The sequence below is a fragment of the Mesoplodon densirostris genome, chromosome 3, assembly GCF_025265405.1.
Source record: "Mesoplodon densirostris isolate mMesDen1 chromosome 3, mMesDen1 primary haplotype, whole genome shotgun sequence".
Taxonomy (NCBI): Eukaryota; Metazoa; Chordata; class Mammalia; order Artiodactyla; family Ziphiidae; genus Mesoplodon; species Mesoplodon densirostris.
The window spans coordinates 78,780,665-78,808,637 of NC_082663.1; the positions used below are offsets into that span (position 1 = coordinate 78,780,665).

At 37.6% G+C, this 27,973-nt stretch overlaps 1 protein-coding gene across 1 annotated transcript; it reads right to left on the minus strand.

Annotated features, from left to right (window-relative positions):
• Positions 1–1,126: 1,126 nt before the first annotated feature.
• Positions 1,127–27,941, minus strand: SPATA9 (spermatogenesis associated 9). The gene is made up of 5 exons (XM_060093168.1): positions 27,881–27,941; positions 27,638–27,726; positions 17,520–17,747; positions 6,424–6,519; positions 1,127–1,411 (listed from the first exon to the last, which is right to left on the minus strand). Exons 1-5 carry the CDS (start codon positions 27,939–27,941, stop codon positions 1,127–1,129), a joined length of 759 nt encoding a protein of 252 aa, XP_059949151.1.
• Between the last annotated feature and the right edge of the window lie 32 nt (positions 27,942–27,973).

Consider the following 27,973-nt stretch of genomic DNA (forward strand, 5'->3'; position numbering starts at 1 on the left):
GGGACCAGAAGGAACTAGGATGAACAGATTATTAATTCAGAGTGAGAAAAGCTGTTTGTCAAAATTGGAACTTAGTTTCAAACCACAGTAATCTTCTTAGTGACATAGGACTGAATTAAGGCTTAATATTCTAAGAGACCCACCTGCATCCTTTCCCTTGGTTATTGTTAAAATAAGTGAATAAAGTATGTATCATTAAGGCTGTGCTTACAGAGCCCTTTGCTACATATTATTACATTTTTTTTCTGATGTATTGCTACACGCTACCCATATTCCAACACTTGCTATTCACTAGACTACTAATGAGCCAGGGCTGGGCTTTTTATAAATACTATTTTTGGCAGCAGCTACTCACCAGGTACAGGAAATGTACCATCTCTGGGATGGGTACATCCCAGCCTATTATATCAGGTGCTAATCCTCCAGTGACTTAACATGTGTCCAGAATTTAAAACGCATGGAGGAAACCAAAGTACCTCCTGCAGGCAAAACCATGACTCTGGTTTGCAGGGCCAATCACAAGCATTTTTTCTCAGGATCCAGTGGCAACAATGAGTAATATGGACTTGGCTTCTGGTTCTTAATTTGTTCCTCTAGATGTGGAAATTAAAAATGTCATGTCATGTCCTGCTCTCATATACAGACCTCATCAGATTTGTAAACAATATTTTGTTTTATAAATTTACATCTATGAATTACACGTTCTTCATAACTTTACAGATGAGTTTTAAAATAACTGATAATAGGCAGACTGAAACTATACAGCCTGTAGATAGAAAATATATATATCCTTTTATTATCTCTGAAAAAGATATGTAGCATTTTAACAGGGAGGGTTTTTTCCCTCCCAGATAAGTAACTGTAGAGATACTCTAAATGAGTCTTTAATAAAAACATAAATATATTATAAACATGCCCATATTATAAACCATAGCATAGAGTCTAACCCACCAATTTTCTGGTTCATTAAAAAATATCCATAGTCATATATACTATATCAATTCATTTTATTTTTTTTTCAAAGCAGAGCAGTCAGAATATGAAAACTAGTTTCCTAATTTTGTCAGATGAAATGTCATTAGATGACTCTTAAGCTCTGTTCAGTGATATTTAAGTTCAGAGTTGCTCATTCATTCATTTCAGTTGATTGGTCAAACACAGAACGTAAAACCTGGATCTTATTCCTCAACTTATTAGCAGGAAGTTTGGGGTGATCTGAAATATTCTCCAGCGTCTCCAGTAATGACCTGTAAGGTTTTGCTTTGATTTCACCTTCAGGAAACAGAGGCTCAGAAAGCACAGGCTCAGAAAAGGCTTTTCTAAGATTTTCACTCTCCTCTCTGTTTTGCCTTATGGATTCTTCTTGGAAATTTTTCATTACCTTCTCCAGCACAGCATTAACACAGACTGTCTAATAATAATAAAAAATTTTAAGTAAGGTTTCTTTTTAAGCTACTAAACCTACAGATAAAAATCCAATAAAACATTTAACATAAAGTCATTAATCTGTATATTCTAAGAAAGAAGCACTTTTGGGACTTCCCTCGTGGTCCAGAGGTTAAGACTCTGTGCTCCCAATGCAGGGGGCCCAGGTTCCATCCCTGGTCAAGGAAGTAGATCCCGCATGCTGCAACTAAAGATCCCACATGCTGCAACGAAGATCCTGCATGCTGCAACTAAAGCCTGGTGCACCCAAATAAATAAATAAATAAATATTTTTTAAAAAAAATCTAAGCACTTTCTTCCAGGTACCCCTGGCACATGATAAACATGAGGAGATTGATTCCTTATTATAAATATACCATAATCTAGAAAGAAAATTAAAACATAGTATGCTTTAATAAAGACATGCTTTATATTTTCCCCAATTCATTAGATGTTTTACATCTTTATTCTCTGATTTAATTAAATGAAACATTTCTGAAACATTTTCTGAGAGATGGAATTTTTTTCTCAAACATGTTAATATCTCAAAGTAGGTTTTTTGTTTTTACTTTTTTCCCCCTAGACTTTGCTTATACCAATTGTATGCAATTGGAAGGGCATAAATATTTTGGTAAGAATTTAGTAAGTTAATGGATCAGTGATTTATAAGCAAACTTGTGATCCATTTTCCCTCAAAAAATGCCATTCAGTACTTAGTGTGTCAAAACAAAGCACACAGAGAAAAATAACTTCAAAAATTGAGAATCACTAAGAACTGTATCTGTTAAACCTATAAGTTTACTGATGAAGATGATGATGCCAAGTATTTAAGGCAAGCAAAAAGAATAATAAAATCTATAAAATATGAAAACACCTAAACTAGCTTATTTTACCAAAGAGATGCCTCCCAGGTGACATAATAGGCTATAAATGCTTAGAAGGTTTTTCTGAAGAGGGTAACAGAGAAAGAATTCAGGGCCTTGGCTTGAATAGCCTCTTTTCTCCTGACCTCCTGCCTCCTCTTTTCTTGCCTGTCTCCCACTATAGAATGGGCGGACACCAGATGCTTTCCTTCACTTCCCTGTGTTACTGTATGGCAATATGACCCTGTTCTGGCCAACTAAAAAAAATGCTGTGGAGGAAGATAGGATTTTTGGAAGTTTTTCCTCCTTTTATATAAAAGACTCTGTCTTTTGTCTCTACTGTCTCCTCCCTCTTGCTTTGGACACTGATATGGATGTAAGACCTGAGCATGAGGCAACAAACCTAAGGACCAAAAACAACAAACAGCGTAGCCAAAGAGAAAGATGGAAGGGCCCTGGGTTCATGATGACATTGTAGATCCACTGTACAAACCCGGGAACTGCCTAACTCCAGACTTCTAATTAAGAGAGATATTTAAATGTCTGTACTGATTAAGGTATTCTCAGGTATTTTTTGTTACTTGTATCTGAGTATACCCAAATCTAGAGCTATAAACCTTGAGGTCCATCACTTCCAGATGCAAAGAGCTTTAGCCATTTATCACAAATATGATCATTTTCTATGTATGCCATGCTGTGAAAAAAGGTTGGGAAGCCCTATCCTATTTGATACATTTCTTCTTCCCTCACTTACAACATTTTATCTGTGCCCATTCTAACCAATTCTGTCCAAGTCTCAGAAAATGAAGGGTCTTGATCAAGGTCAGCATCTCTCTATCTTTGCTTTTAACCTACACTCTACCATTTTGTCTATCAATTATTCCCTGCTTCTTCAACCTCTCATTCTTGACTAGCTCCTCCCCTGCAACCTGTAACATGCTGAAGTATCTTCTATCCTAAAATTTAAAAATTAAAAAATCACTCTGGCTCTGAGGCCCTCTTGACTGTTACACAAACTCTTTTCTTCATCAAACCAGGGCCGACATTCATGATTTCCATTTTATCATCTCCTCTTCACTCTTCCTGCTTATTTCTGTCTTCCTTATCCCATCACACCACTGAAAGAGTTCCCAAGATGGTTAATTCCAACATCTTTACTACTAGATCTAATGGACACTTTTCAGATCTTCATTTTACTTGACTTTTTCTGCTTGTATGTGACACGTAACCACTCACAACTTCCTAAGTCTCTATTTCCTTGCCAGTGTTTCTCCTGATTCACTTCCTACTTTTCTAATTATTGGTCCTTTGTCTCCTTCATGGATTTCTTCTTAGCTCACCTTACATGTAAGCTGTTCTCCACATTTCTGTCAACTTTCTACTCTTTTCACTTGGCATGGTTCCACTCACGGGGCATTAACTTCCAACATATATGTTATTTGCCTTCAAAACCGTAATTCTAGCCCTGACCTTTCCTACATCTTGGATGCATATATGACCGATTATCAGAGGTCACCAAAAAATGGTTTCTATTACCTATTTAGAAAGTTTATAGCATGACAAATCATGTAGGATGATCTCAAAAGCCTTTGAAAAATTAAAGAAATTTTGGTTTCTAATCTAGTTTGTTTTAGTTTCACCATAGCTGTTTCATCCCACCCATTTTCTGCAGTGTATTTGCATCAATTCTGTATGAGATTCACATTTAAGATACTGAGCATTTCTCAAAAATTTAAAAGACTTGCAACATTTTTTATTTGATAAATTGTTTTTGAAACTGTAAATATGTTTAAAAAGTTCTTTTACTTTGTTTTTTTTCAAGGATGTCTTGGCTATTCTTTACCATTTGCATTCCCCTATAAATTTTAGAATAAACTAGTCAATGTACACATATACAACTGCTCAGATTTTAATTGGGACTGCACTGAATCTATGGATTATGGGGAAAATTTAATCTTTATTATGGTGTGTTTCAATATGATCAAAAATATTAACAAATACATAAAAGACCTCTAACAAAAAAAGCCATAAAAATTATTAAAGAGAAATTAAAGAAGATCTAAATAAATAGAGGAATACACCATGTTCATAGATTGGAAAGAGAAATTCTACCAGTTATCAAGACTTATTGTAAAGCTCCTGTAAATAATACAATGTTGAATTGGTGCAAGAAGACAAACAGATCAACTGACTAGAAAAGAGAAAGTATAAACAGACCTATATATCTAAGGACATCTGATTTATTAAAAAAGAGGTGTTCTGGGGCAATAGGAAAAGGGTTTTTTTCCCCCAATAAATTGAGTTGGATCAACTGGATACCAATGGAGGAAAAATTTTACCCTTACCTCATACCAATTCCAGATGTAATCTAAAAGTGAAAGGCAAAATAACAAAGCTCCTAGGATATATCAGAGGGAGTAGTTTCAGGACCTAGGATGTACGTCAAGATTCCCTAATTAAGACATAAAAAGCACTTAACATAAAGATTAATAAATTGGACTACATTAAAATTAAGAACTTCTGTTTTAAAAGACACTGCTGAAAGTGAAAGGCTAGTCACAAAATAAATCTGCCCATATTCAATCAAAAAAGGGCTTGTTCTAGTAATATAGTTAAAAGTACAATTTGATAATAAAATGATGGACAACTTCAATTAGGAAAATGAGAAGAGACTAACAGAAATTAACAAAAGAGGATATCCAAATGTCCAATTAATGTATAAATGTATTCAAAATGCAGATTAAAACCACAATGTGATAGTACTACATACCCACAAGAACGGCTATACTGGAAAAGATTGACAATACCAAGTGTCAGTGATGATACAGAGCAACTAGGATTAATAATCTGCCAGGATGAATTGTTAAAACCATTTTGGAAAACTTTGGCAATATCTACTAGAGATGAACATATGCAAATTCTACATTCCAGCAATTTCACCAAAACATATGTATAAGAATATTCATAGCAACCTTATTCACAATAGCCAAAGTTGTAAATAATCTAAATATTCAAAAATAGAATGGATAAATAGCTATATATTCAATCAATGGAATACTACACAGCAATGGCAATCAACAAACTACTGTTACAGGCAACAAATCTCACAATGATAATGTTAAGCAAAACAAGACAAATACAAAAGAACATATAGTATATGATTTCATTTATATACAACTCAAAACTGACTATGGTATTAGAAGTCAAAATAGTGGTTGCCTTTACAGAAGAGGTTAGTGGGGCTTATCTGGTGGTGCAGTGGTTGAAAATCTGCCTGCCAATGCAGGGGACACGGGTTTGAGCCCTGGTCCAGGAAGATCCCACATGCCATGGAGCAACTAAGCCCGTGCGCCACAACTACTGAGCCTGTGTGCTGCAACTACTGAAGCCCGCGTGCCTAGAGCCCATGCTCCGCAACAAGAGAAGCCATGACAATGAGAAGCCCGTGCACCACAACGAAGAGTAGCCCCTGCTCACTGCAACTAGAGAAAGCCTGCACGCAGCAACAAAGACCCAACACAGACAAAAATAAATAAATAAAATTAATTAATTTAAAAAAAAGAGGTTAGTGATTGTGAGGGGGGCAAGAAAGAGTCTTCTAACATGATGGTATAATGTTTTGTTTCTTGATCTGTGTGATACATAGATTAATAAATTTTCTGATAATTCATCAAGGTGTGTACTTTTCTCTTTGTATGTTGTACATTTTTTAAAAATTAAAGATAAGTATAAATGGCAGTGGATTAAAAGAAAATAACCCTTATAATTTATAAAATTCTTTATATTTTTGTCATGCTTTTTAATGAACACTTTTGGAATTCAAAAGACAGAATACTGAACTTTAACCAACCATGGCACAATGGCTGAAAAAAACAACTGTAGCTAAATGAAAGCAAAACCAAAATATTTTGAGCAAATAATAATAAGTTTTATAAAAATAAAATAATTTTAGTTATCTAAGCAACTTAGTTTTTGGTGGATTGACTTGGCTCCTTAGAAATGTAATTTTTTAATGTAAAATTATTCTGTGTAACAAGAGAATTTAAATACCTTGGTTTATGAATGGACTATACAGTATATCTTTACATAAAATAAGTATATTTATTTCTAGATTCTAATAATTTTCTTAACTTACCAAATAAATGAGTGCTGCATATGAAGCATACATTATGCTAGTTAAAGCAGTCTTTGCTGGGAAAGAAATGATTTCAAACAAAGATCCCTTTCTGACCTGAAAAAACGAAAGAGTTTTCTTATTAAAACAAAAAATTTTCAACGTTACAATGTTAAATTTTACAATGTTATTGTAAAATGAGAATTCAAATATTTATAAAGTCATCTACTTTAGATCTGAGTTTTCTCACATCCTGAAAATATATTTTTTCTCCTTTAAAAAAAGATACTTTCTTTTGATAATTTAAATCAATGACAAGTCTATAAAAAATCTTGCATTTCCAAAATCTGAATTACTTTAACTTTCTTACATTTACCAAGTGTGCTCACTAGGGGGTGCCGCTGTGCCTGTTAGAAAAACAGTCTTTGTCCAAATTAATGTAGTCATCCTTTACTAAATTCTTCACCTCTTCAATTAAGCAAACAGCAATCAAAATACCGAGCGTTTCCTGGAGATTAATGACCTGCTTGGAAATGTTAATCATGAGAATGCTGAAGGCCAGGCATTAACCTTAGATGATTCTTAAGCTTCAGGAAATACTCTGTGCTCATATTCAGCATGCTTTTTGAAACGTAGACATTTACACCAATAAAGAATTTGTCTCTCAGATGTTTCTACCTTCTAGAAGGTGTCCCTGCCTCAACATAACAGTATAATATATTCAGATTAAGGGACCTATACTCTCTTACAGGCTACCTCTGTTGCCTTGAGCTATAAGGATATGAAATGATGACATTAGGAAAAACATTCCCTTCCCATTCAGCAGTGAAGTGGCAGGTAGCCATGCTCCTCTGAAGTAAGAGCCAAGCCACTCCGAGGCTTCAATAACTCCCAAAAGGTACAAGCTGTATCCTAAAATCATGTAAATGTATAGTAAAAATGCACACAAATTAGAAAGAAGAGTATGTATGTGTTCATTAAAAAGTTATTTATAACATTGAAAAACTGAAACAATGATAGCAGAATGGCTCGGTAAATTATGCTATATCCACCCAGTGGTATATTGCAGCCTTTTAAAAGGTGCTTCTGAAGAACATGTGATAATATTTTATTGAACAGACATTTATATGGCACTGTGTACCAGGTCCTGTTCGAAGTGCTTGTTGTTGTACTATACTCAGTTTTTGCTTACTGCTGTCACTACTGGTGAAGAACAAAACTGCCCATCACAATTTTCTTCTTTTCTCAAATGATTTATGGGATGCCGAAGCCAAGAATACTATCTAGGCTAGTAGCTAAGAGATGGTGGGGTAAGGAGGGAGGGGGAAGGGGTGTTTCCCTTTTTATTCCCTATCTTTCAGGCCATACCAACTCCTACACATAGGTATAGGTGGGGGCAGTTTTAGCCCACTCTCTCCATAAGTCAGTCTGGAAAATTTCCCAGAAGTTCCTGGCTTCTGGAAAAAGTTTCCATGAAATGAAGCAGCTGCTACTCTTTCCCTCTTGCTGAAAGAATCAAAATGATAGCATGACATTGAATACCACTATTGGGCTATAAGGAGACAAACATATAAGTAGGGAGCAGAGGTCAGGAAGGAAATCAGATATACTCCAACAGAATGCCTCCTAGTAGAGTAAAAGATTCATGAGTTTGTGAATATATGAATGTTTAAGTGGAAGGTCCATAGTCAATAATTGGTAGGCCATATACAGTAAAAATAAAAGTCGTGTCTGCATGCAGAGAAAATTACTCTCTGTTTCTGTTTCACTGCATCTTTCTTTTTCAGATTTTTGTCCTTCACCTAAAAGTAATTAAAATTGATTAGTTTCAAAATAAATCTGTATTTTATATATGTTATGCTTCTCAATGATGAATCTGTATGTTGCCTAAGGGTCACTTTTTCACCATTTTAATGCTTTTAATAAATACTTGCTATTCCTGTAATAAATCAGCTCTGTAGAAAATACATTTCCTCCAAAATTTATGTGGCTACTGGCTAAGTAGCCATTTTTCCATTTTATGACTCACTTGCAATACATGTTTTTCATATTATAAACCACACTGTTTCATTTTGGTTTGCTATGAGCAGGAATAGTGTATGGTAAAAACTGAGATAAACAGGAGAAATTTGGAAAATGGAAGGCTTTGTCTAGATTGTCTTGGCCTATTTCAAAAATTTTTATCTTAACTTCAATAATTACACGAATTTTATTTGCACTTTAAGTTAAAAGTATCTTGATATCAATATTATACCCATATATTTCTTTTTTGAATTTGGAAATATTAACATATAAGATACATGGATATTTCAATCTTTAACTAAGTTTCTCCCACATTATTTCATGTTCCACTTCTCCCACATAATTCTGACTGCCTTGTCTCATAAAAGAAATATCTATATTCATCTTATTTTCACTAATAATGAGATAAATCACAAAAAAGCAAACTATAAGCTGTTTAGAAAATAGAGACCCACTTACAGATAACCTGCAGGTTGGAGAATTACCAGGTCCAACTTAATTTATGTTGTCCAAAACCATCTTGATGAGAGATATCAAGGGAGTTATAGGGGAAAAAACTCTTAACAGTGATTCACAAATAAGTGTTGGAAGAAGCACTGACTGCTTTTATAGGTTCAGAAAATAGTGTTTCCTACAGGTTTGGGAAAGCTACATGATCATGTCTTTGCTTAGCAACCCACAATACTTGTGAAGACAGGAAAAACTCCTAGCAGTCCACAGAAAAGAAAGCTATCTGACTTTATTTATCCCAGTATTAACATCCTGTGGAGCGCTGCTCTTGAATGAGCTCTTAATCAGGTGGTCCTATAAAAGCTCAAATGTCCCAACCTCTTGGCCAACCTGCAAAAGTATGTCTTCAAGATTCCAATACTTTCTAGGAATTGTCCTTTTTTCCCAGGTCTTGAATTATACCACCCAAGATAGCCTCATGGCAAGCCCATCAAGGAGCTACAGAAGTTCCTGATATTTGTGAGGTTTACAGTTTAAACCCCAAACTGGAGTCTACCTTGGAAGGTGAGGGTGAGGAAGAAACTTTACTTAGATAAGCCTCTGACTTTCATCCTGAAAAAGGGAGCACAAGTTCACTGGGATCCACTTATGGCACATGCACTTCTGAGGCTAAGAGTTTTCTTTACTTTGCCCATCTCTTGCCTATGCCACTCCACAGAGTCTGTACAAAGTAGAAATAGACATCTCTAATGCCACTATAAGGAAGATTCTATCACAGAAAGAGCTCCTGGTCCCGTGGCCCTGTGTTGGGCTGCCAAAATCAACAACTATGTCTGGGAGCTGACGTATCTTGGCTGAAGTCAGCATTCAAGCCAATTATCTAGGTCACTGAAGCCTAAGCTGCAAGCTTCACTCAGCCAGGCAGCTTACAAGGCTAAGCAGATGCAGCATTCTGTAAGTACTGCTGCTGGGCATATTAAAAATCACCAGGAACTTCTCAGTTTTCCGTTTCTAAGGCCCCTTGTAGAAGGTGCAGGTATACTACTATAATCTCAGCCCTGCAGAATGGGGAAAGGTTTGAGGAGCAACCTGACTCAGCACCCATATAGCCAGGTGCAAAGGAAGCCTCTTTTAACAAGATGGCCAGTTGGACAGCCCTGACCCCAACTCTCTGCACTCATGTCACAAGCCACTGGAATCTCTTCAGGTCACTTATATTGGTTGGGTCTTTGGGTAGTTCATATTTGGCACAATATCATTAAATATACACAGTACATGCTCTACAGCTGAGCATGCAACCAAAAGGCCTGGATAGACTGTCAAGAGAGCTCCTGTGACAGCGTCTATACTCTAATTATCTTGATGAGACCATCACTATATGCTTCATCTCAGACCACACCAAAAAGCTGAAACACTACCTAGTTACAGGCAGTGTCCTAATGACAATGCTCCTCTATTTCGAGTTCTTGAGGGAAGTAATCTGCCTGACTGGCATTCCAAGCTACGTGATAGCCAGCAGAGTTTTGGTAGAACCATTTAAGGTAGAAATGCATCTTTCCATCATTCATCATCCTCAGATCAGTGATGAGACAGAGCACATGAAGAGGATCTTTAAAACTTAGCTTCTGATAGGTTAACTAGGCCGCTTACCTTTCTAAAGTGATGCCCTCCATGCATCCACAAAGCATATCCCCTGACACAGTAATTCCATATTTCACTCCTTATATTTCTACACGCCACAAAGTTCCATCTTGACACAGGCAGCCTGACAATTCTTTTTTTTTTTTTTAATTTTTAAGTTTTATTTATTTATTTTTGTCTGTGCTGGGTCTTTGTTGCTGTGTGCGGGCTTTCTCTAGTTGCAGTGAGCGGGGGCTACTCTTCTTTGTGGTGCACAGGCTTCTCATCACAGTGGCTTCTCTTGTTGAAGAGCACGGACTCTAGGCACGCATGCTCAGTAGCTGTGGCGCACGGACTTAGTTGCTCTGTGGCATGTGGGATCTTCCCGGACCAGGGATTGAACCCATGTCCCCTGCATTGGCAGGCGGATTCTCAACCACTGCGCCACCAGGGAAGCCCCAGCCTGACAATTCTTGAAGTAATTCATGCTGGAATCTACTCCAGTTAAGCTGAACTCTGTACTATGCCACTTACCTCTCAGCACACTCTGGCACCATGGATACATTCCATTCAAAGACCAATTCACTGACCTGCACCACACCTCATATATTACTCTGTTGTTATTTTAATTCTCCAGGCCATTATCTTCACTATTCATACTTCTGTATCTTTCCTCACTGAGACTTTCACATTTGAGCTATGTTGTTTTCTTCCTTGCTACAACTTAGGTTCCTTTCAGTGGCAATCCTGAATCTCCACCTAGATAATACATATTACCCAAGAAAAGCTTCTTCCTCACTCCTAACCCTCAAGGACCCCAGAAGCTCTGACTTGGGACTGTTCCCACTTATTGCACTTCAGCCATATGGAACTACTTACATTTCCTACATAAGTCATGCTCTCTCTTGCCTCAGCTTCTTAATATACACTGTTCACTTCCTTGAATGATTCTCCTACTTCTTCACTGGGCTAATTTCCCTTCCTTCAAGTCTCAGATCCAGTATCATCTTCTAGAAAGCCTACAGTGATTACTCTTAGGAATTATATGTTCCTTGTTGATGCTTCCATAGTACACTTTGCCCACTTTAATCATGCACTCAGTACACTCTACTGACACTGCTTACTTGCCTATCATCCCTAGAGTCCATGGGACATCTATGAATCCCTAGTACCTAAACTCTTGATTTTATATGTCAGGTTTTCAATAAAAATAATGTTTACCAAGTGAATGAAAAAGTAGAATTACACCTCATTTACTTCCAAGAAGAAATTTAACCATCTTATAACTTGTAAAAGATATTAAGAAGTAAAGCTGAAGGACATCTAGTTCCAGTAACATGGCAGACTGAGCTAGTGGGGAACCTCTCACACAAAAAAATCTAGAAATTCTATATAAAATCAAACTCCAAAAATTTGATATAAGACTGAGTTTACAAAAAGTGGAAGGAAGGAAGGAAGGAAAGAAAGAAGGAAGAGGGCTTCCCTGGTGGTGCAGTGGTTGAGAGTCCACCTGCCGATGCAGGGGACGTGGGTTCGTGTCCCAGTCCGGGATGATCCCACATGCCGCAGAGCAGCTGGGCCCGTGAGCCATGGCCACTGAGCCTGCGCGTCCGGAGCCTGTGCTCCGCAATGGGAGAGGCCCGTGTACTGCAAAAAAAAAAAAAGAAAAGAAAAAAGAAAGAAGGAAGAGAGGGAGGGAAGGGAGAGGAAAGAAGGAAGAAGGCCTCCTATGCCAGGAAAGAAGAGGGAACTAAAGCCCCCAGCCATTATTTCAGGATCCAGTAGCAACCCCAGAGTTCCTGGGACATAATCTCACACACTTACGGCTTGGCTTTTAGTTCCCTCTTTTTAATAAAGTTTTAATAAAGATCCTGGAGATGAGACTTGGATGCACATGAGGTGAGGATCAGGCCTTTGCCCAGAGCTGCAATCTCAGTGAAAGGGGGAATAGAAAAACTGCACCCACCAGTCCAAAAAGAAGGTGAGGAAGCTGGTCTCCACCAGGGACTGATATCTCCAGAGCACAAGCAAAATCCTCTAGAGGAACAGTTCTGCCACAAAGGCCAGAAGGGATTTCTATTTTTAAAAAATCCTTATTGGAGAAAAACTTTAAAACAAAACAAAACAAAGAAATAATGAGGAGACACAATATAGATCACAATAGTCAGAAAGATTAGCATCCCCCCCAAATCTCAAAGAATAATATTTTAAAAGACCATAAATAAGTATTTTTAAAATAGATTTTTAAAAAGAAATAAACCTATAAAAGGACACTTTGAAAGAAGTGGAAATTTGGGGGAAAACACCAAATAGAATTTCTAGAGATAATATAATGTTTGAAATTTAAAATACATTTAATAAGTAAAAGAGCATATTAGATACAACTGGAGAGAGCTGGTTAACTGGAAGACAGATCAGAGGAAGTTATTCAGGATGTATCAAAAAGAGATAAAGAAAAGGAAAATATGAAGAAGGTAAGTGGACATAAGGAATAAAACGAGAAGGTCCAAAGTATGTTTAGTAAGCATTCCAGCAGATGAGATTAGATAAAATGAGAAAGAGGCAATACTTGAAGAAATAATGGCTAAGAGTTTTCCAGAATTGAAATTATCCTCAAATTCAAAAATCGCAAAGGCTCCCAAGAATATGTACCCATTCCAAAAAGCATTTTGACAACAGCTAATAAAACTGAAGATGTGGGGCTTCCCTAGTGGTGCAGTGGTTGAGAGACCGCCTGCTGATGCCGGGGACACGGGTTCGTGCCCCAGTCCGAGAAGATCCCACATGCTGTGGAGCGGCTAGGCCCGTGAGCCATGGCTGCTGAGCCTGCGCATCTGGGGCCTGTGCTCCGCGAAGGGGAGAGGCCACAACAGTGAGAGGCCCACGTACCGAAAAAAAACAAAAAAACAAAAAACTGAAGATGTGTATCCCTCATGACCCATCAATCCCCCTTGTAGATATATACCTGGAGAAGTGTCTCATACATATGGACGAGGAGTCATTTACAAGAGTGTTCAGTGAAGCACTGTTTGTAATATAAAAATTTTGGAAACTAAATTGTCCATCTGTTCAGTAACAGATAAACTGTGGATTACTTTTTCTTATAATGGAATACCACAAAGAAGTTAAAGTAATAAACCATAGAACCATAGCTATATATATCAAAACTGTCGAGTGAAAAAGGAAGTTTCAGAAGGGTAAGTACAGTATCATATCATTTATATAAATTTTAAATATGCATAGGATGACAGATGTATACAAATGTAGTTAAAATATAAAATATGCATGAAAATGCTTACATCAACTTCAGGATAATGATTACCTTTGGTAGAAAAAAAAAGGAAGGGATCAGAGCATGGTTAATTATATTTCTTTTTAAAAAAGATATCCAAAGGCCATATGGCAAAATATTACTACCAGTTTAAATTTGGGTGGGACTTCTGACAAACTATTTTTTATATATTTTGAAATATTTTATTGATAAGAATTTTTAAAATTAAAGCTAGGGGCTTCCCTGGTGGCGCAGTGGTTGAGAGTCCGCCTGCCGATGCAGTGGACACGGGTTCGTGCCCTGGTCCGGGAGGATCCCACATGCCGCGGAGCGGCTGGGCCCGTGAGCCATGGCCGCTGAGCCTGCGCGTCCGGAGCCTGTGCTCCGCAGCGGGAGAGGCCACAACAGTGAGAGGCCCGCGTAGCGCAAAAAAAAAAAAAAAAATTAAAGCTAGCTCCTAAGACAATTAGAACAAGAGCAAAGGAGAAGATATTTCATAGGTGTTGATTCTGTATTGATGTCAAAAGAGACAGTATACGGACCCTGGACAAATCACTTAGTCCCTCAACCTGGTTCCTTCATCTCATTTCCTGGAATAAGTTATCACAAATGAGCTCTAACTTCACCTGTGGAAACTCACTGTCAGGCAAGGCAAAAGGCAAGCACATTGTGTTTTTTAGTTCTCATTATTGGATAGAAGGAAACAGATTCCACTGGAAAGGGAGATTATTTTCCTGCCACTGAACTTTCATGAGTATTGTGAGACAATTCTCCATAGATATCTCTCATTCCTGTACAGCAGCAGTCCCCAACCTTTTTGGCACCAGGGACTGGTTTCGTGGAAGACAATTTTTCCATGGACCAGGGGTGGGTGCCGATGGTTTTGGGATGATTCAAGTGCATTACATTTATTGTGCACTTTATTTCTATTATTATTACACTGTAATATATAATGAAACAATTATACAACTCACAATGCAGAATCAGTGGGAGCCCTGAGCCTGTTTTCACTTGCCACTCACTGATAGGGTTTTTGTTTGTTTATTTATTTATTTTTTGGCTGCGTTGGGTCTTCATTGCTGCGCTCAGGCTTTCTCTAGTTGTGGTGAGCAGGGGCTACTCTTCGTTGCAGTGTGCAGGCTTCTCATTGTGGTGGCTTCTCTTGTTGCGGAGCACAGGCTCTAGGTGCACAGGCTTCCGAAGTTGTGGCTCACGGGCTTAGTTGCTCCGCGGCATGTGGGATCTTCCTGGACCAGGGCTCGAACCTGTGCCCCTGCATTGGCAGGCAGATTCTTAACCACTGCACCACCAGGGAAGCCCCACTGATAGGGTTTTGAATATGAGTCTACAAGCAATTGATTTATTATGGTCTCTGTGCAGTCAAACCTCTCTGCTAATGATAATCTGTTATTTGCAGCCACTCCCCAGCACTGGCATCACCTCCTCAGCTCCACCTCAGATCATCAGGCATTAGATTCTCATAAGGAGCGCGCAACTTAAATCCCTCGCATGCGCCGTTCACAGTAGGGTTCACACTCCTATGAGAATCTAATGCCGCCACTGATCTCACAGGAGGCAGAGCTCAGGTGGTAATGTGAGCGATGGGGAGTGGCTGTAAATACAGATGAGGCTTCGCTTGCTCACCGGCCACTCACCTCCTGCTGTGCAGCCCGGTTCCCAACTGGGTTGGGGACCCCCAGCTGCACAGATTGGGCCTTCTGATATGGCTGAATAGCAAACAGCTTTGTAAGGATATGGTTGAATAGCAAACAGCTTTGTAAGCTAGAGAAAGTATATTCCTTTGGAGAGATCTAGAGATGTACTTCCCAAGATATGTCACAGGGCACTAAAGATAAAACCTTCTCCTTACCCTCCAGAAATATTTGTTTCTCTCTCTCTCTCTCTCTCTCCCCCTCTCCCTCCCCGCCCCCCTCGGATGCTGGGCAGATGTGCCAGGATCCCTATAAAAAGATAAGTCTCCTGATTTCAAGGTTCCTCTCCTGCAGTGCAACTTACTACATGCATAGTTAACATCTGGCTGTCACCACACTGCCCTGTGGGAACTGACACAAGATACTGCTCTGGCTACTGCTTTTGCTTGTCTCTTCTGTCAGTGTGTGTGCCTATGTATTTCTATAACTGTGGCAAACTAACTTGTTAGCTCATAAATAGTGTAAAATCTCAGCTCCTTCACAGTTTTAACTTAGCAAAGAGGAGAAAAAAGAAAGACTCCGAATAACAATAATGGACAGTGTCTTTAAACATAATTTCATAATAAATACAGAAATATTCTTCAAAGGACACTTCTTACATCAACTCTCTATAAAAACTATGGGTCTAACAATGCAAGGAAAGAAACAGCAAGGCAAAACATTAGATTCAGAAAGACATTTCATTGGGAATTTAAAATAAAACAGTTCAGCTATGTTTCTTTTTGATGATCTAAAGATACAGGAATAAGCCTTATAGTGCTCAGAAATCCAATGGTTAACAAACAGAAACCATTTTTTACTTTCTCAAACATCAGGTATTATAAAGGTGCCTTTTATAAATGTTGTCTCAGGCAATTCATAATTGAAATATCTGATGATTTCTGGAAACATCTTTGATTAAAAAGAAATTCCTATATACTGAATATTTTGTTTATTTTAGCGACCCATCATCTATTTTCTCAAATTCTTAAAACAACACAGATTTTTGTTTGAGGATTCATCCTTTCCCCATTCTTAAGTCATGTTGTCTGGATGGGGCTCCGACCCCTACTCTAGAAATGAAGCAGGTAATCAAGCCCTAGGCCAATCAATGCACCCCTATTTCCCTGGTTTAGAGGTAAGCCATTCTCTAAGAGTGAACCTCAGAACTTGGCCAGGAATGCTGGGTCAAGGACTCATTCTTTTCTGCTGTAACTGAACCTGGAAGGATGTAGCCTGGGAACAACTGCAAATCATCTTGTGACCACGAGGGGAAAGTCAGCCTATGAATGGAGTCAACACAGAGAAAGCAGAGCCAAGAGATCAGTAAAAGAAAGAAACAGGATCCTGAAGGTATCATTTGAGTACCTATATCCAGCTATGCCTGAAACCTTCTCAACTCTGGATTGTTCGAGTATAAGAACTAATACATCTCCTTTCTGGCTTAACTCTCCCTTCAACAAAGGGATGCTTTGACTAATGCCCAGATTGAAAAACCCAGAGTTCTGTGCCATAAGGTTCAGAAAAAAAGAAACTGGTCCTGAAAAACTTTGACAAAATATAATAGGACCTCAATAAAACAACATAGAACACATATTTCAAATAGACTTGGACACTGACAGGTCTATCGAAATGAGTTTATAGCTAAATATACTCAATACGTTATGTCAAAGATTATCTTGGAAACATAACAAGGTTACGGGGAAAAGGACACAAAGCACAATCATTTTTAAGGCTTGTTGTAGAATTTCTTTCAGATTTGACATAGGTGGTAATTTGCATGCTTATATTTAGGTTGAACCATTTGAAATTGATAGTTTCATTTAGTTCAATCAAATAACAAGGGAGAAAAATGTCTGCATTACTTCCTTTTTCACATTTATTTAAACGAGAGAATATACTATACTGAAAAAAGGCTCATCTATTTATTTCTCTTATCCAACTATTCTTGTTTTACATCTAGGACAATCAAATGTGCTACATTTTCATTTTCCAAATCTTACAATTTCAAAATACTTCCTAAAAAAAGATCCATAGCCTGTGCAAATGCAATATTTACTTACCTGCATGTTATATAGGGGTTGCTTTGGTGCATTAACTTCCTTGAGCAGACGATGAGATATGTCCCTTAACTCTAAAAGTCTGCAAGCAAGCTGAGGCTGCAGAAATTTGGCAACTGATTTGGAGGATCTGGATATGCTGTTTAATCCTCGAATTAATGTTCCTCGGTTGATCTTGGCTAAAGCAACAGCCATTCTGATTTTGGATGTTTTTTGCACGGGTTCTCTTTTCTGGAAAATAAGCCTTTGAAAAGTGACTGATGTGTGATTCTCCAGTGCTGTATTTATTTATTATTATTTTTATTTGAAATATAGTTGATGTACAGTATTGTTAGTCTCAGGTATACTATATAATTTGACATTTGCAAACAGTATGAAATGAATATCACAAGTCTAGTAACCATCTGTCTCTATACAAAGTTATTACAATATTATTGATCATCTTCCTTATACTGTATATTACATCCCCATTACTTATTATAGAACTGGAGATTTGTACCTCTTAATCCCCTTCACCTGTTTCACTCACACTGCTCCCTCCCTCCATCCCCCCTCACCCTACCAGCAACCACCCATTTGTTTCCAGTGCATTTTTTAAATCTACTTCAGGCAGAGACAAGTACCACATAACTGCACACTGTGCCTGACACTAAGTGTCCAATAATTATCTCCCACCCTCCTTACAACTCATTGGTCCCACCCCAGGTATTTAAATATTTATTTGAATATATGATTTTTTCCTTAGGATAAATATCCAGAATTAAGTTAGTAGCCTAAAGATATAAATTTTTCATTTTTCTCTCTGGATTTATCTGTTTTTTGCATTTTTTAAAAAAGAGCTCTTTCAAAAGTAAACAATCTTTTTAAAAAATATTTATTTATTTATTTGGTTGCACTGGATCTTAGTTGTGTAGGTGGGCTCCTTAGTTGTGGCACATGGGCTCCTTAGTTGTGGCTCACAGGCTCCTTAGTTGCAGCTCTCTGGCTCCTTAGTTGTGGCATGCAAACTCTTAGTTGCAGCATGAATGTGGGATCTAGTTCCCTGACCAGGGATCGAACCCTGGCCCCCTGCATTGGGAGCTCAGAGTCTTAACCACTGTACCACCAGGGAAGTCCCAAAAGTAAACAATTCGTATTCAAATATCATTCAGTGTTTGAATTGTTCAAATAAAAATTCTTATTCAAAACTGTTACAAATTTTTCCCAGCTTACTTTAAAATTTTTAAATGATAAAATATAGCATATATACATGATACATAATGTACAATTTACTTAAAAATATTTTATTAGTTAAGGTGCATATCAAAGGAATGATTTTAATGATCCCAGACTCTTGCATCTTCCCATACATAGAAAAGTGCTAAATTCATCAACTTGAGACATCTGTTTTTTTTTTAATTGAATGAAAAGTTCTTTAAATTCTACAGTGCTTTACAACTTTCAAAAGTTTAACATACATGATTTCATATAATCCCACAATAACCCCTTTTTTCCAATCTCCTAACCTTATGTTGCTCCCCCTTCCCTCTCCCCACTGGTAACCACTAGGTCATTCTCTATATCTGTGAGTCTGCTTCTTTTTTGTTTTATTCACTAGTTTGTTGTATTTTTTAGATTCCACATATAAGTGATAACATACAGTATTTGTCTTTCTCTGCCTGAATATTTCATTTTAATGCCCTCCAAGTCCACCCATTTTGCTGCAAATTGCAAAATTTCATTCTTTTTTATGGCTAATATTCCATTGTATATATACACCACATCTTCTTTATCCATTCATCTGTTGATGGACACTTAGGTTGCTTCCATATCTTGGCAATTGTAAATAATGTTGCTATGAACATTGGGTGCATGTATCTTTTCGAATTAGTGTTTTTGATTTTTTGGATATATACCCAGGAGTCTAATTGCTGGGTCATATGATAGTTCTATTTTTAGTTTTTTTTTTTTTGAGAAATCTCCATACTGTTTTCCATAGTGGCTACACCAATTTACATTACCAACAACAGTGTGGGAGGGTTCCTTTTTCTCCACATCCTCACCAACATTTATTTGTGTTCTTTTTGATGATAGCCATTCTGACAGGTGTGAGGTGATATCTCATTGTGGTTTTGATTTGCATTTCCCTGATGATTAGCAACGTTGAGCATCTTTTCATGTGCCTGTTGGCAATCCGCATTTCCTCTTTAGAAAAATGTCTGTTCAGTTCTTCTGCCAATTTTTTAAGCAGGTTGTTGGATTTTTAAATGTTGAGTTGTATGAGCTGTTTATATATGTTGGACATTACCCGTTACCAGTCATAGCATTTGCAAATATCTTCTCACATTCAGTAGGTTGTCTTTTTGTTTAGTCAATGGTTTCCTTTGCTGTGCAAAAGATTTTAAGTTTAATTAGGTCCCATTTGTTTATTTTTGCTTTTGTTTCCTTTGCTTTAGGAGATGGATCAAAAAAAAATATTGCTGCTATTTATGTCAAAGAGTGTTCTGCCTATGTTTTCCTCCAGGAGTTTTATAGTATCCAGTCTTACATTTAGATCTTTAATCCATTTTGAGTTTATTTTTGTATGTGGTGCTAGAGAACATTCTAATTTAATTTTTTGACAAGTAGCTGCCCAGTTTTCCCAGCACAGCTTATTGAAGAGACTGTCTTTTCTCCATTGTATATTATATAATAAAAATAAAGAATTATTTCTAACAACAAAATATGTTTCTGACCCCTTTTATTTTCCCTGCCACAAAACATGAAATAAATTTGTTCCCAAGAAGACCATTATTGCTTTTAAGAAGAATAGTATATTAGAAACCAAATCTGGGCACGGGGGTGCATGGTCAAGGGTTCTTCGTGGCTCTGGGAATACAAAGGTGACAGCAGGGAAAGGCTACTTACATTCCTTAAGATGCAGAAGGAGATGTTCTTCTCTTTTAAAAAAAACAGTCACCAGTTTATGATGATGGTTCCAATGCACTCTTACTTTCAGTGAGTTATTTTTTTAAATTAGCTCTAACAGAAGAATTTTAAATAAAAGGTTTTTCCCCTCTGAAGTACCAGCTTTTCCTTTTTGTCTACTCTCTATGCTATGTATTTTCCTACCAAACCATATGTGTAAATTTAAATGTTGAACTGAAATTATGAAGTCCTCATTTCCTTCTTTTTCCCTTTTTAATTTTTTGACCCTTGGCCTAAGCATCCTGGAGTCAGTGGCAAAGTGTGCAAATTCAGATGATATTTTTTGTCATATGCTCATCATCTGAGCATATCAGCAAATGTCAGAAAAGAAAGTCCAACTCCCAACCACCACCAACACCTCAGAGATAAACAAAGGTACTTAAAGACCATTTGCCAAAACAAACTTAGCATCATTTAATCAGATTGATTCAAGAATCCTGCTCCATATTTCTCTATCTGAGCTCCATTCTTTGAATATATATCCTGCTTTCCCCATTACTTTTCTTTTTTCCAGAGCCATGCCCATTTTTCTATCATCAGCAGTTTTAATGCTGAACTCCAATTTCTAGTAACATCAGCTTTTTACTACCCTACATCTATAAAACCAGCCTGTCAGCAAATCTTATTCAGTTCTTTCTCTGAATAGTCCCAGAATTTGACCACTCCTCACTAGCCCCAGTACCAGCACTCAGTCCATTTTATTTAAATGCCACTGTCATCTCGTCTCCAGACTTGAAAATTAGCCTCGTTAATGGCCTCCCTGCTTCCACCCTTCCCTACTTTCATTCTGTTCCACAACACATCGGCCAAAGAGACACAATTAAAACTTAGATCACATCAGATCTTGCTTTTCTGCTCAACCACTTCAGTGGCCTCCTGGTGCACTCAGTGTAAAAGCCAAAGTACATACAATGGTCTACAAGGTTTTACAAAGGCTGCCTCTTCTTTACCTCCCTGGCCTCACAGTCTTTTTCTCTCCCTTTTCCTCCTTCATTATTTATTGAACTTGTTAGGTATACTCCCATCTCAGGGACTTTGAACTAACTATGCCATTTGATTCTCAAGGACACCAAGGTTTGCTCCCTCACTTCCTTCAAGTCTTTTTCTTTTTTTAATTTTTATTGGAATATAGTTGATTTATAATGTATTAGTTTCAGGTGTACAAAGTAAATCAGTTATACATACACATATATCCACTCTTTTTTTTTTTTAGATTCTTTTTCCATATAGGCCATTACAGAGTATTGAGTAGAGTTCCCTGTGCTATACAGTAGGTTCCTATTAGTTATATATTTTATATTTAGTAGTGTGTATATGTCAGTCCCAATCTCACAATTTATCCTTCCTCCTCCCCTTATCCCCTGGTAACCGTAAGTTTGTTTTCTATACCCGTGACTCCTATTTTTGTAAGTAAGTTCATTTGTACTCCCCCTTTATTTTAGATTCCACATAAAAGCAATATCATATATTTGTCTTTCTGTGTCTGACTTACTTCACTCAGTATGACAATCTCTACGTCCATCCATGTTGCTGCAGATGGCATTATTTTGTTCTTTTCTATTGCGAAGTAATATTCCATGTGGTATATATGTATCACATCTTCTTTATCCATTCCTCTGTTGATGGACATAGGCTGTTTTCATGTCCTAGCTATTGTAGATAGTGCTGCAACGAACACTGGGGTGCACAGATCTTTTTGTATTATGGTTTTCTCCAGGTATATGCCCAGGAGTCAGATTGCTGGGTCATATGGTAGTTCTGTTTTTTGTTTTTAAAGGAACCTCCATACTGTTCTCCATAGTGGCTGCACCAGTTTACATTCCCACCAACACTGTAGTAGGGTTCCCTTTTCTCCACACCATCTCCAGCATTTGTTGTTTGTAGATTTTTTTGACTGGTGTGAGGTGATACCTCATTGTAGTTTTGACTTGCGTTTCTCTAATAATTAGCGATGTTGAACATCTTTCCATGTGCTTCTTGGCCATCTGTATGTCATCTTTGGAGAAATGTCTATTTAGATCTTCCCTCCTTTTTTGATTGGGTTATTTGCTTTTTTTATATTGAGCTACATGAGCTATTTGTATATTTTGGAGATTAATCCCTTGTCAGTTGCTTCATTTGCAAATATTTTCTCCCAGTCTGAGGGTTTTGTTTTGTTTATGGTTTCCTTTGCTGTGCAAAAGCTTTTAAGTTTAACACATTTTTGACGGGAGACATATTACGGCCACAGGCGTTAGTTTATGCAAAAATCCCCTGGGTCAATAATGTGTTAATTAGATCCCACTTGTTTATTTTTGTTTTTATTTTCATTACTCTAGGAGGTGGATACTTCCTTTAAGTCTTAATTCAAGAATCACTTTCTCACTAAGACCCTCTTGGTCTTACCTTTCCCATCAGTTGTTCTCCCTATCCCTACCCCTACTTCACATCCTTTCTCTGCTATGTGTTTTCTTCCCCTTAAGACCTACCATTAATATAATATGTAGTTTATTTTCCTTGTTTTTTTGGTTTTCTATTTGACTAGGATATAAGTTTGGGGTGTTTTTTAGGACATAAGTTTTACGGCAGCTGTGTTTTATATCCATCTGGCTCACTGATCTTTCCCCAGTGCCTAGAATAGTGTCTGGCACATAGTGGGTGCTCTATAAATATATTCATTTAAATGAATGAATGAAAAATATCAGAAAAATATAACAAGTTAGTATAGATAAATATTGGAAAAATATAACAAATATTAAATTAGAAACTACCCAGAAAGATTTCAGTGCACAATGTGCTCTGCGAATTTTCACAATAATGATAGTGTCCCACAAGAAACAACTCACCAGGGGCTTCCCTGGTGGCGCAGTGGTTGAGAGTCCGCCTGCCAATGCAGGACACACGGGTTCGAGCCCTGGTCTGGGAAGATCCCACATGCCACGGAGCAGCTGGCCCCGTGAGCCACAATTACTGAGCCTGCGCGTCTGGAGCCTGTGCTCCGCAACAAGAGAGGCCGCGATAGTGAGAGGCCCACACACCGCGATGAGGAGTGGCCCCCACTTGCCACAACTAGAGAAAGCCCTCGCACAGAAACGAAGACCCAACACAGCCATAAAAAAAAAAAAAAAAACAAACAACTCACCAAAGACAAAAATACAACTGAATTATAGAACACTCTAGTTACAGTCCTACTCTCATTATATTTAGAAACCCCAATACCAATACAAGTAATTTCCAGACATCACTGGTGCATCCCCTGTGAAACGGTGCCCCACAAGGTTAAAAAGCTCATTCTGAAACTGTGCCCCATAGGGTTAACAGAAACTGGTGACTGACAGCAATTCTTTAGCTTGTCTTACAGAACAGCAGATAAGGGAGAGTCTTGTTAAAAACCCCTATGCTTGTAATCTGCCTCCACTGATCAAGCTTGCCTTAATTGTTCCTGCAAATTGCATAACTTCCAAGCTTCACGTAGCTTAGACAAATACTGTATATCACAAGACTCCTTTAACCAACCCCTACAGATAACACCTCTGACATATGGGTCGCTACAGTAATGGCTGCTTCAGAAACATGGACCTAATCTTGCCCAGTTCAAACTGGTCAAGACCACTTGACCATTCAACTGAGCCTGCTCAAGTGTGCAATGGGTGACCTTTTGACATCTGAGGGCCAAAAGTTCCACCCCCAGATCATGCTAACACCCACATTTTCTGAACATACATCCTGTGAAGAAGCATGTAATTCAGATATGCCTGCAAAGAGCAGACATTACCTCACCTTTTTCCTGCCTCCAAACACCTCCACGGGCATCTCTGACTACCCTATACTCTTCATGCACAAATAATCCAAGCCCCTTGCCTTTGGGGAGGTGGATCAGAGAGTTGCTCTCCTGTTTCCTCACTTGGCTGCCTCTTGAATAAACATTTTCTCTGCTGCAAACCTCAGCGTCTCAGCATTAGGCTTTCTGCATATTGGACAAAGAAACCTGGTTTGGTAACACCAGCAGTTTTTGTCCCACGTGTTTAAAAAAAAAAAAGAAAGCATACAGAATTCAGAAAAATGTATCTACATATGTAAAGGCCAAAATTTTGCATGGATTCTATTATGTTCTGTCTACAATCCTCAACTTTGTAGTATACAGTTAAGTGCAAGATAATTACAGAATAAAATACATAACCACCTTTCATAATTAAAACCCACAAAATTGACCCTATTTACCATAAAAGATTTCTCTCATTCAAGTAAAGGTCATCTGAATTAAAAATTTTTAATTTCCTAATTGTAGCATGCATTTTTTCATTCGTTCAAATTGAAAAGTTTAATATTTTAAAGTCCTCATATGGAAATCATTTGCAATTTGCAAGTGTAAACCTTAAAAAGTTACTTTTACTAAAAGATGTGGATACTGAGCCTATTGGGGTCTGGGCTGGTTGGAAGGGAGGGAGTGGAGAGTACAAGACCTCAGAAGCCAGGACCTCAAGTCAAAATTCTAAAATTAACTTTCCCCAGCCCCAGAAAAAAAATGTCCTTCAAAAGCTTTAGCCATGAAGAACTATTTAATAACCAGTATTCTCAGTGTATTCCTCTATAAAAATTCCACCACCATCACTCCCCCCAAATCTCTAAATCTTTTTTTTTTTTTTACTCCAGGCCAGCAACATGGCTTTTTCCTAAATAAATAAAATTAAATACCAATCACAAAACTTAGAGATTTAAAATACAACCCAATTAATAAAGCCCTCTAAGTAGTCTTAAAACCATTCTTTTCAGTATGTTTGGGAACTAGGAACCACACTAGAAATAATAAAATCTGCAACATTTATAATCTGATCTTTAAAAATAATCTAGTTAAGAACAGAGTATTAGCATTGTTTTCTGGATAACTTATTTTTGAAGAGCAAATAACTTCAATGTGTTACAATATCCCCTAACTACTCAGGTTTCCTGCCAATCTCAGCAACACTTTCTTCAAAGTAAATGGTGGAAAAAGAACAATGTAAGTGTTTTGAAAGTGAAAAATAAAGTAACTTTATGTTTATATTCTTCTCTTGGGTGGGGTATAGTTCTTATAAGTGAACGACTTCAGGGATTTGGAAATAGGAACTTAGAGCTCTTTGGGGATCAGAATATCAATCTATTTCACATAAAGCATACTTATGGCTCTAGTGATAACGAGGCTATGCAGAGGGTAGGAAGAGATGAAGGAAGTTGTAAGGAAAGTTGCAACTTTGATTAAATAAAACACAGTTTCTCTAATGTTGGCAATGGTGGGAGAATCACAACTTGGAAGGACAACAGGGCTTTCCAGGCCTAGGCTTCCTTGGCTTTACTTGAGGTTTTCTCAATAATTAACTGACACTACTGTGCTGGCCTTAACCATTTTACATCCTAGACCAAGCATCTCTTTCCTTAATACTCCAGAGCATAGCCAAGAAAAATCTCTCATGTTTCGAAAGAGTTTATATCAAGACTAGGGGAATACAAAAAGAGGAAGCAACTAGACACCAAGATTAAAATATGGAATTACAAAATCCATTTTGCCCTCTAGAGCTTTTAAGGCTTATCCTCTCCTACTTAGCCAGCCACCACCTAGATGCCATCTTACCACTGTGCATCCAGATACTTACATTTCAGTATCACCCATTCCTAAAGTCTAGACCCAAGACTGATGCCATTTATTCAAATTTACTTAACATTCTGGAAACATACTATGATGTTTCATACTTTCTTGGCATGACACTGCTTCCTCTGGAATATTTTTCCCTGTTCCTACCTACTTACCTGATCCCTTTCTTCACCTTGAGAATTCATATTCATCCTCTGAGACCCAGTCTAAGCATCTTTCCTCCATGAAGTCTTCTCTGACTACTCTATGTAGAGTCATTCCTTCCTCTAAATTGTATATGCCTCTTACCATATTCCATTGCAATTACTTGTTTATGACTCTGTCTCCATGAGATTAAGCTCACTGACGGAAGGAACCCTGCCTTGTTTAATCTCTGTATTCCTTCTTCCCAGTTCCAGGCAAAGTATTTATTAAGTGTCTAATGCCTGGTTATCTGGATGAATGGTTAAAGGTAGCTCTAATACCTCTCCTTTGGAATGAAATATACAGACTTTGTGATTACTATGTTACTCACAGCGCTTTTCTGTTTACTTCCAGGTTTTAGCTATGTTCCTCATGTTGACATTGCCAAAAGTCTGATTTCTGGATAAGTAGGTTGTTACTGTACCATATAACTTTACAACATATTCTATTCCAACTGTGGCCAAAATGACTAAAACAACACTTTCCCATTAAGAGTTGCGTACTTTTGGGACTTCCATGGCGGTCCAGTGGCTAAGACTCTGTGCTTCCAATGCAAAGGGGCCCGGTTTCGATCCCTGGTCAGGAAACTAGACCCCACATGCCACAACTAAGAGTTCTCATGATGCAACTAAAGATCCCACGTGCCACAACGAAGATCTCGCATGCCACAGCGAAGATCCTGCATGCCACAACAAAGATCCCGCATGCCCCAACTAAGACCTGGTGCAGCCAAATAAATAAATAAATATTTTTAAAAAACGAGTTGTGTATTTTTGAGTAAATCAGGTTACCTATGTCCCCTAAACAAGATGTTACTTTTTCCTAACTAAATGTCTTTACGATTCTCTACCTATCTCCTTCCACTCCCAATATTATATCTAAAACCTTTTTGCAACAGATGTTTAAAACATATGCATATATACTTTGTTTAAATTGATATCACTATTTTCTTTCCACATTAAAACACACACCCAGGCCGTATTTATCTTTCCATTGTTATAACTTGTATCAGTTATGTTTTTTCACTGACTTAATTGCCACAGATTTTAAAGTACATCTAGATATTTTTCTGATTTTATATTAAGCAAATCTTAAGTAAACTACATTGCAACTGTATCTATGAGAAAGTTCTAGATTTCCAATCTAATGGTAGAGTGACTGTCCTTAAACTTTATTTACCTTTCTACCTCACTTCCTTGTCCACAGTCTTTTTGCTTTCCATAGACCCCTCGCAATTAGTAAGAGTTGAAATGGTGTTTTTCTGAGGTGAAAGTAATGTTTTCCTAAGCTTCAAATACTGATCTCAAAATCACAAATTAAATAATTGGTACTAAAAATACAATATACTTTTTATAATCCTTTCAAAGTTATAAAATCACATTACCTGATTAGACTGTGATAATCTTAGGATGGTAGGGAATTCATCTTTAAACTCATCTTTAAGGCCCATGATTGCTTTCTGGATCCCCTCGACTAAGACAAAAAGAAGTTAGGGGGTTAGAAAAAAAAAGGTTAACTAAAAATCCCCTAAACATAATTTAAAAGATCATGGAACACTGGGTCCACCTTGGGGATTTAATTCCCAGTTTCCACACCCATATCCCCTTTACAGGAAGATTGTGCATACTTCTTCCAGAGAAGTTCTTCAACACCTGCCCACATATCCACCCAACAGTTTTGACTGGCATGTTGAGTTCTTGCTTGGGTTCCTAGTTCGTGG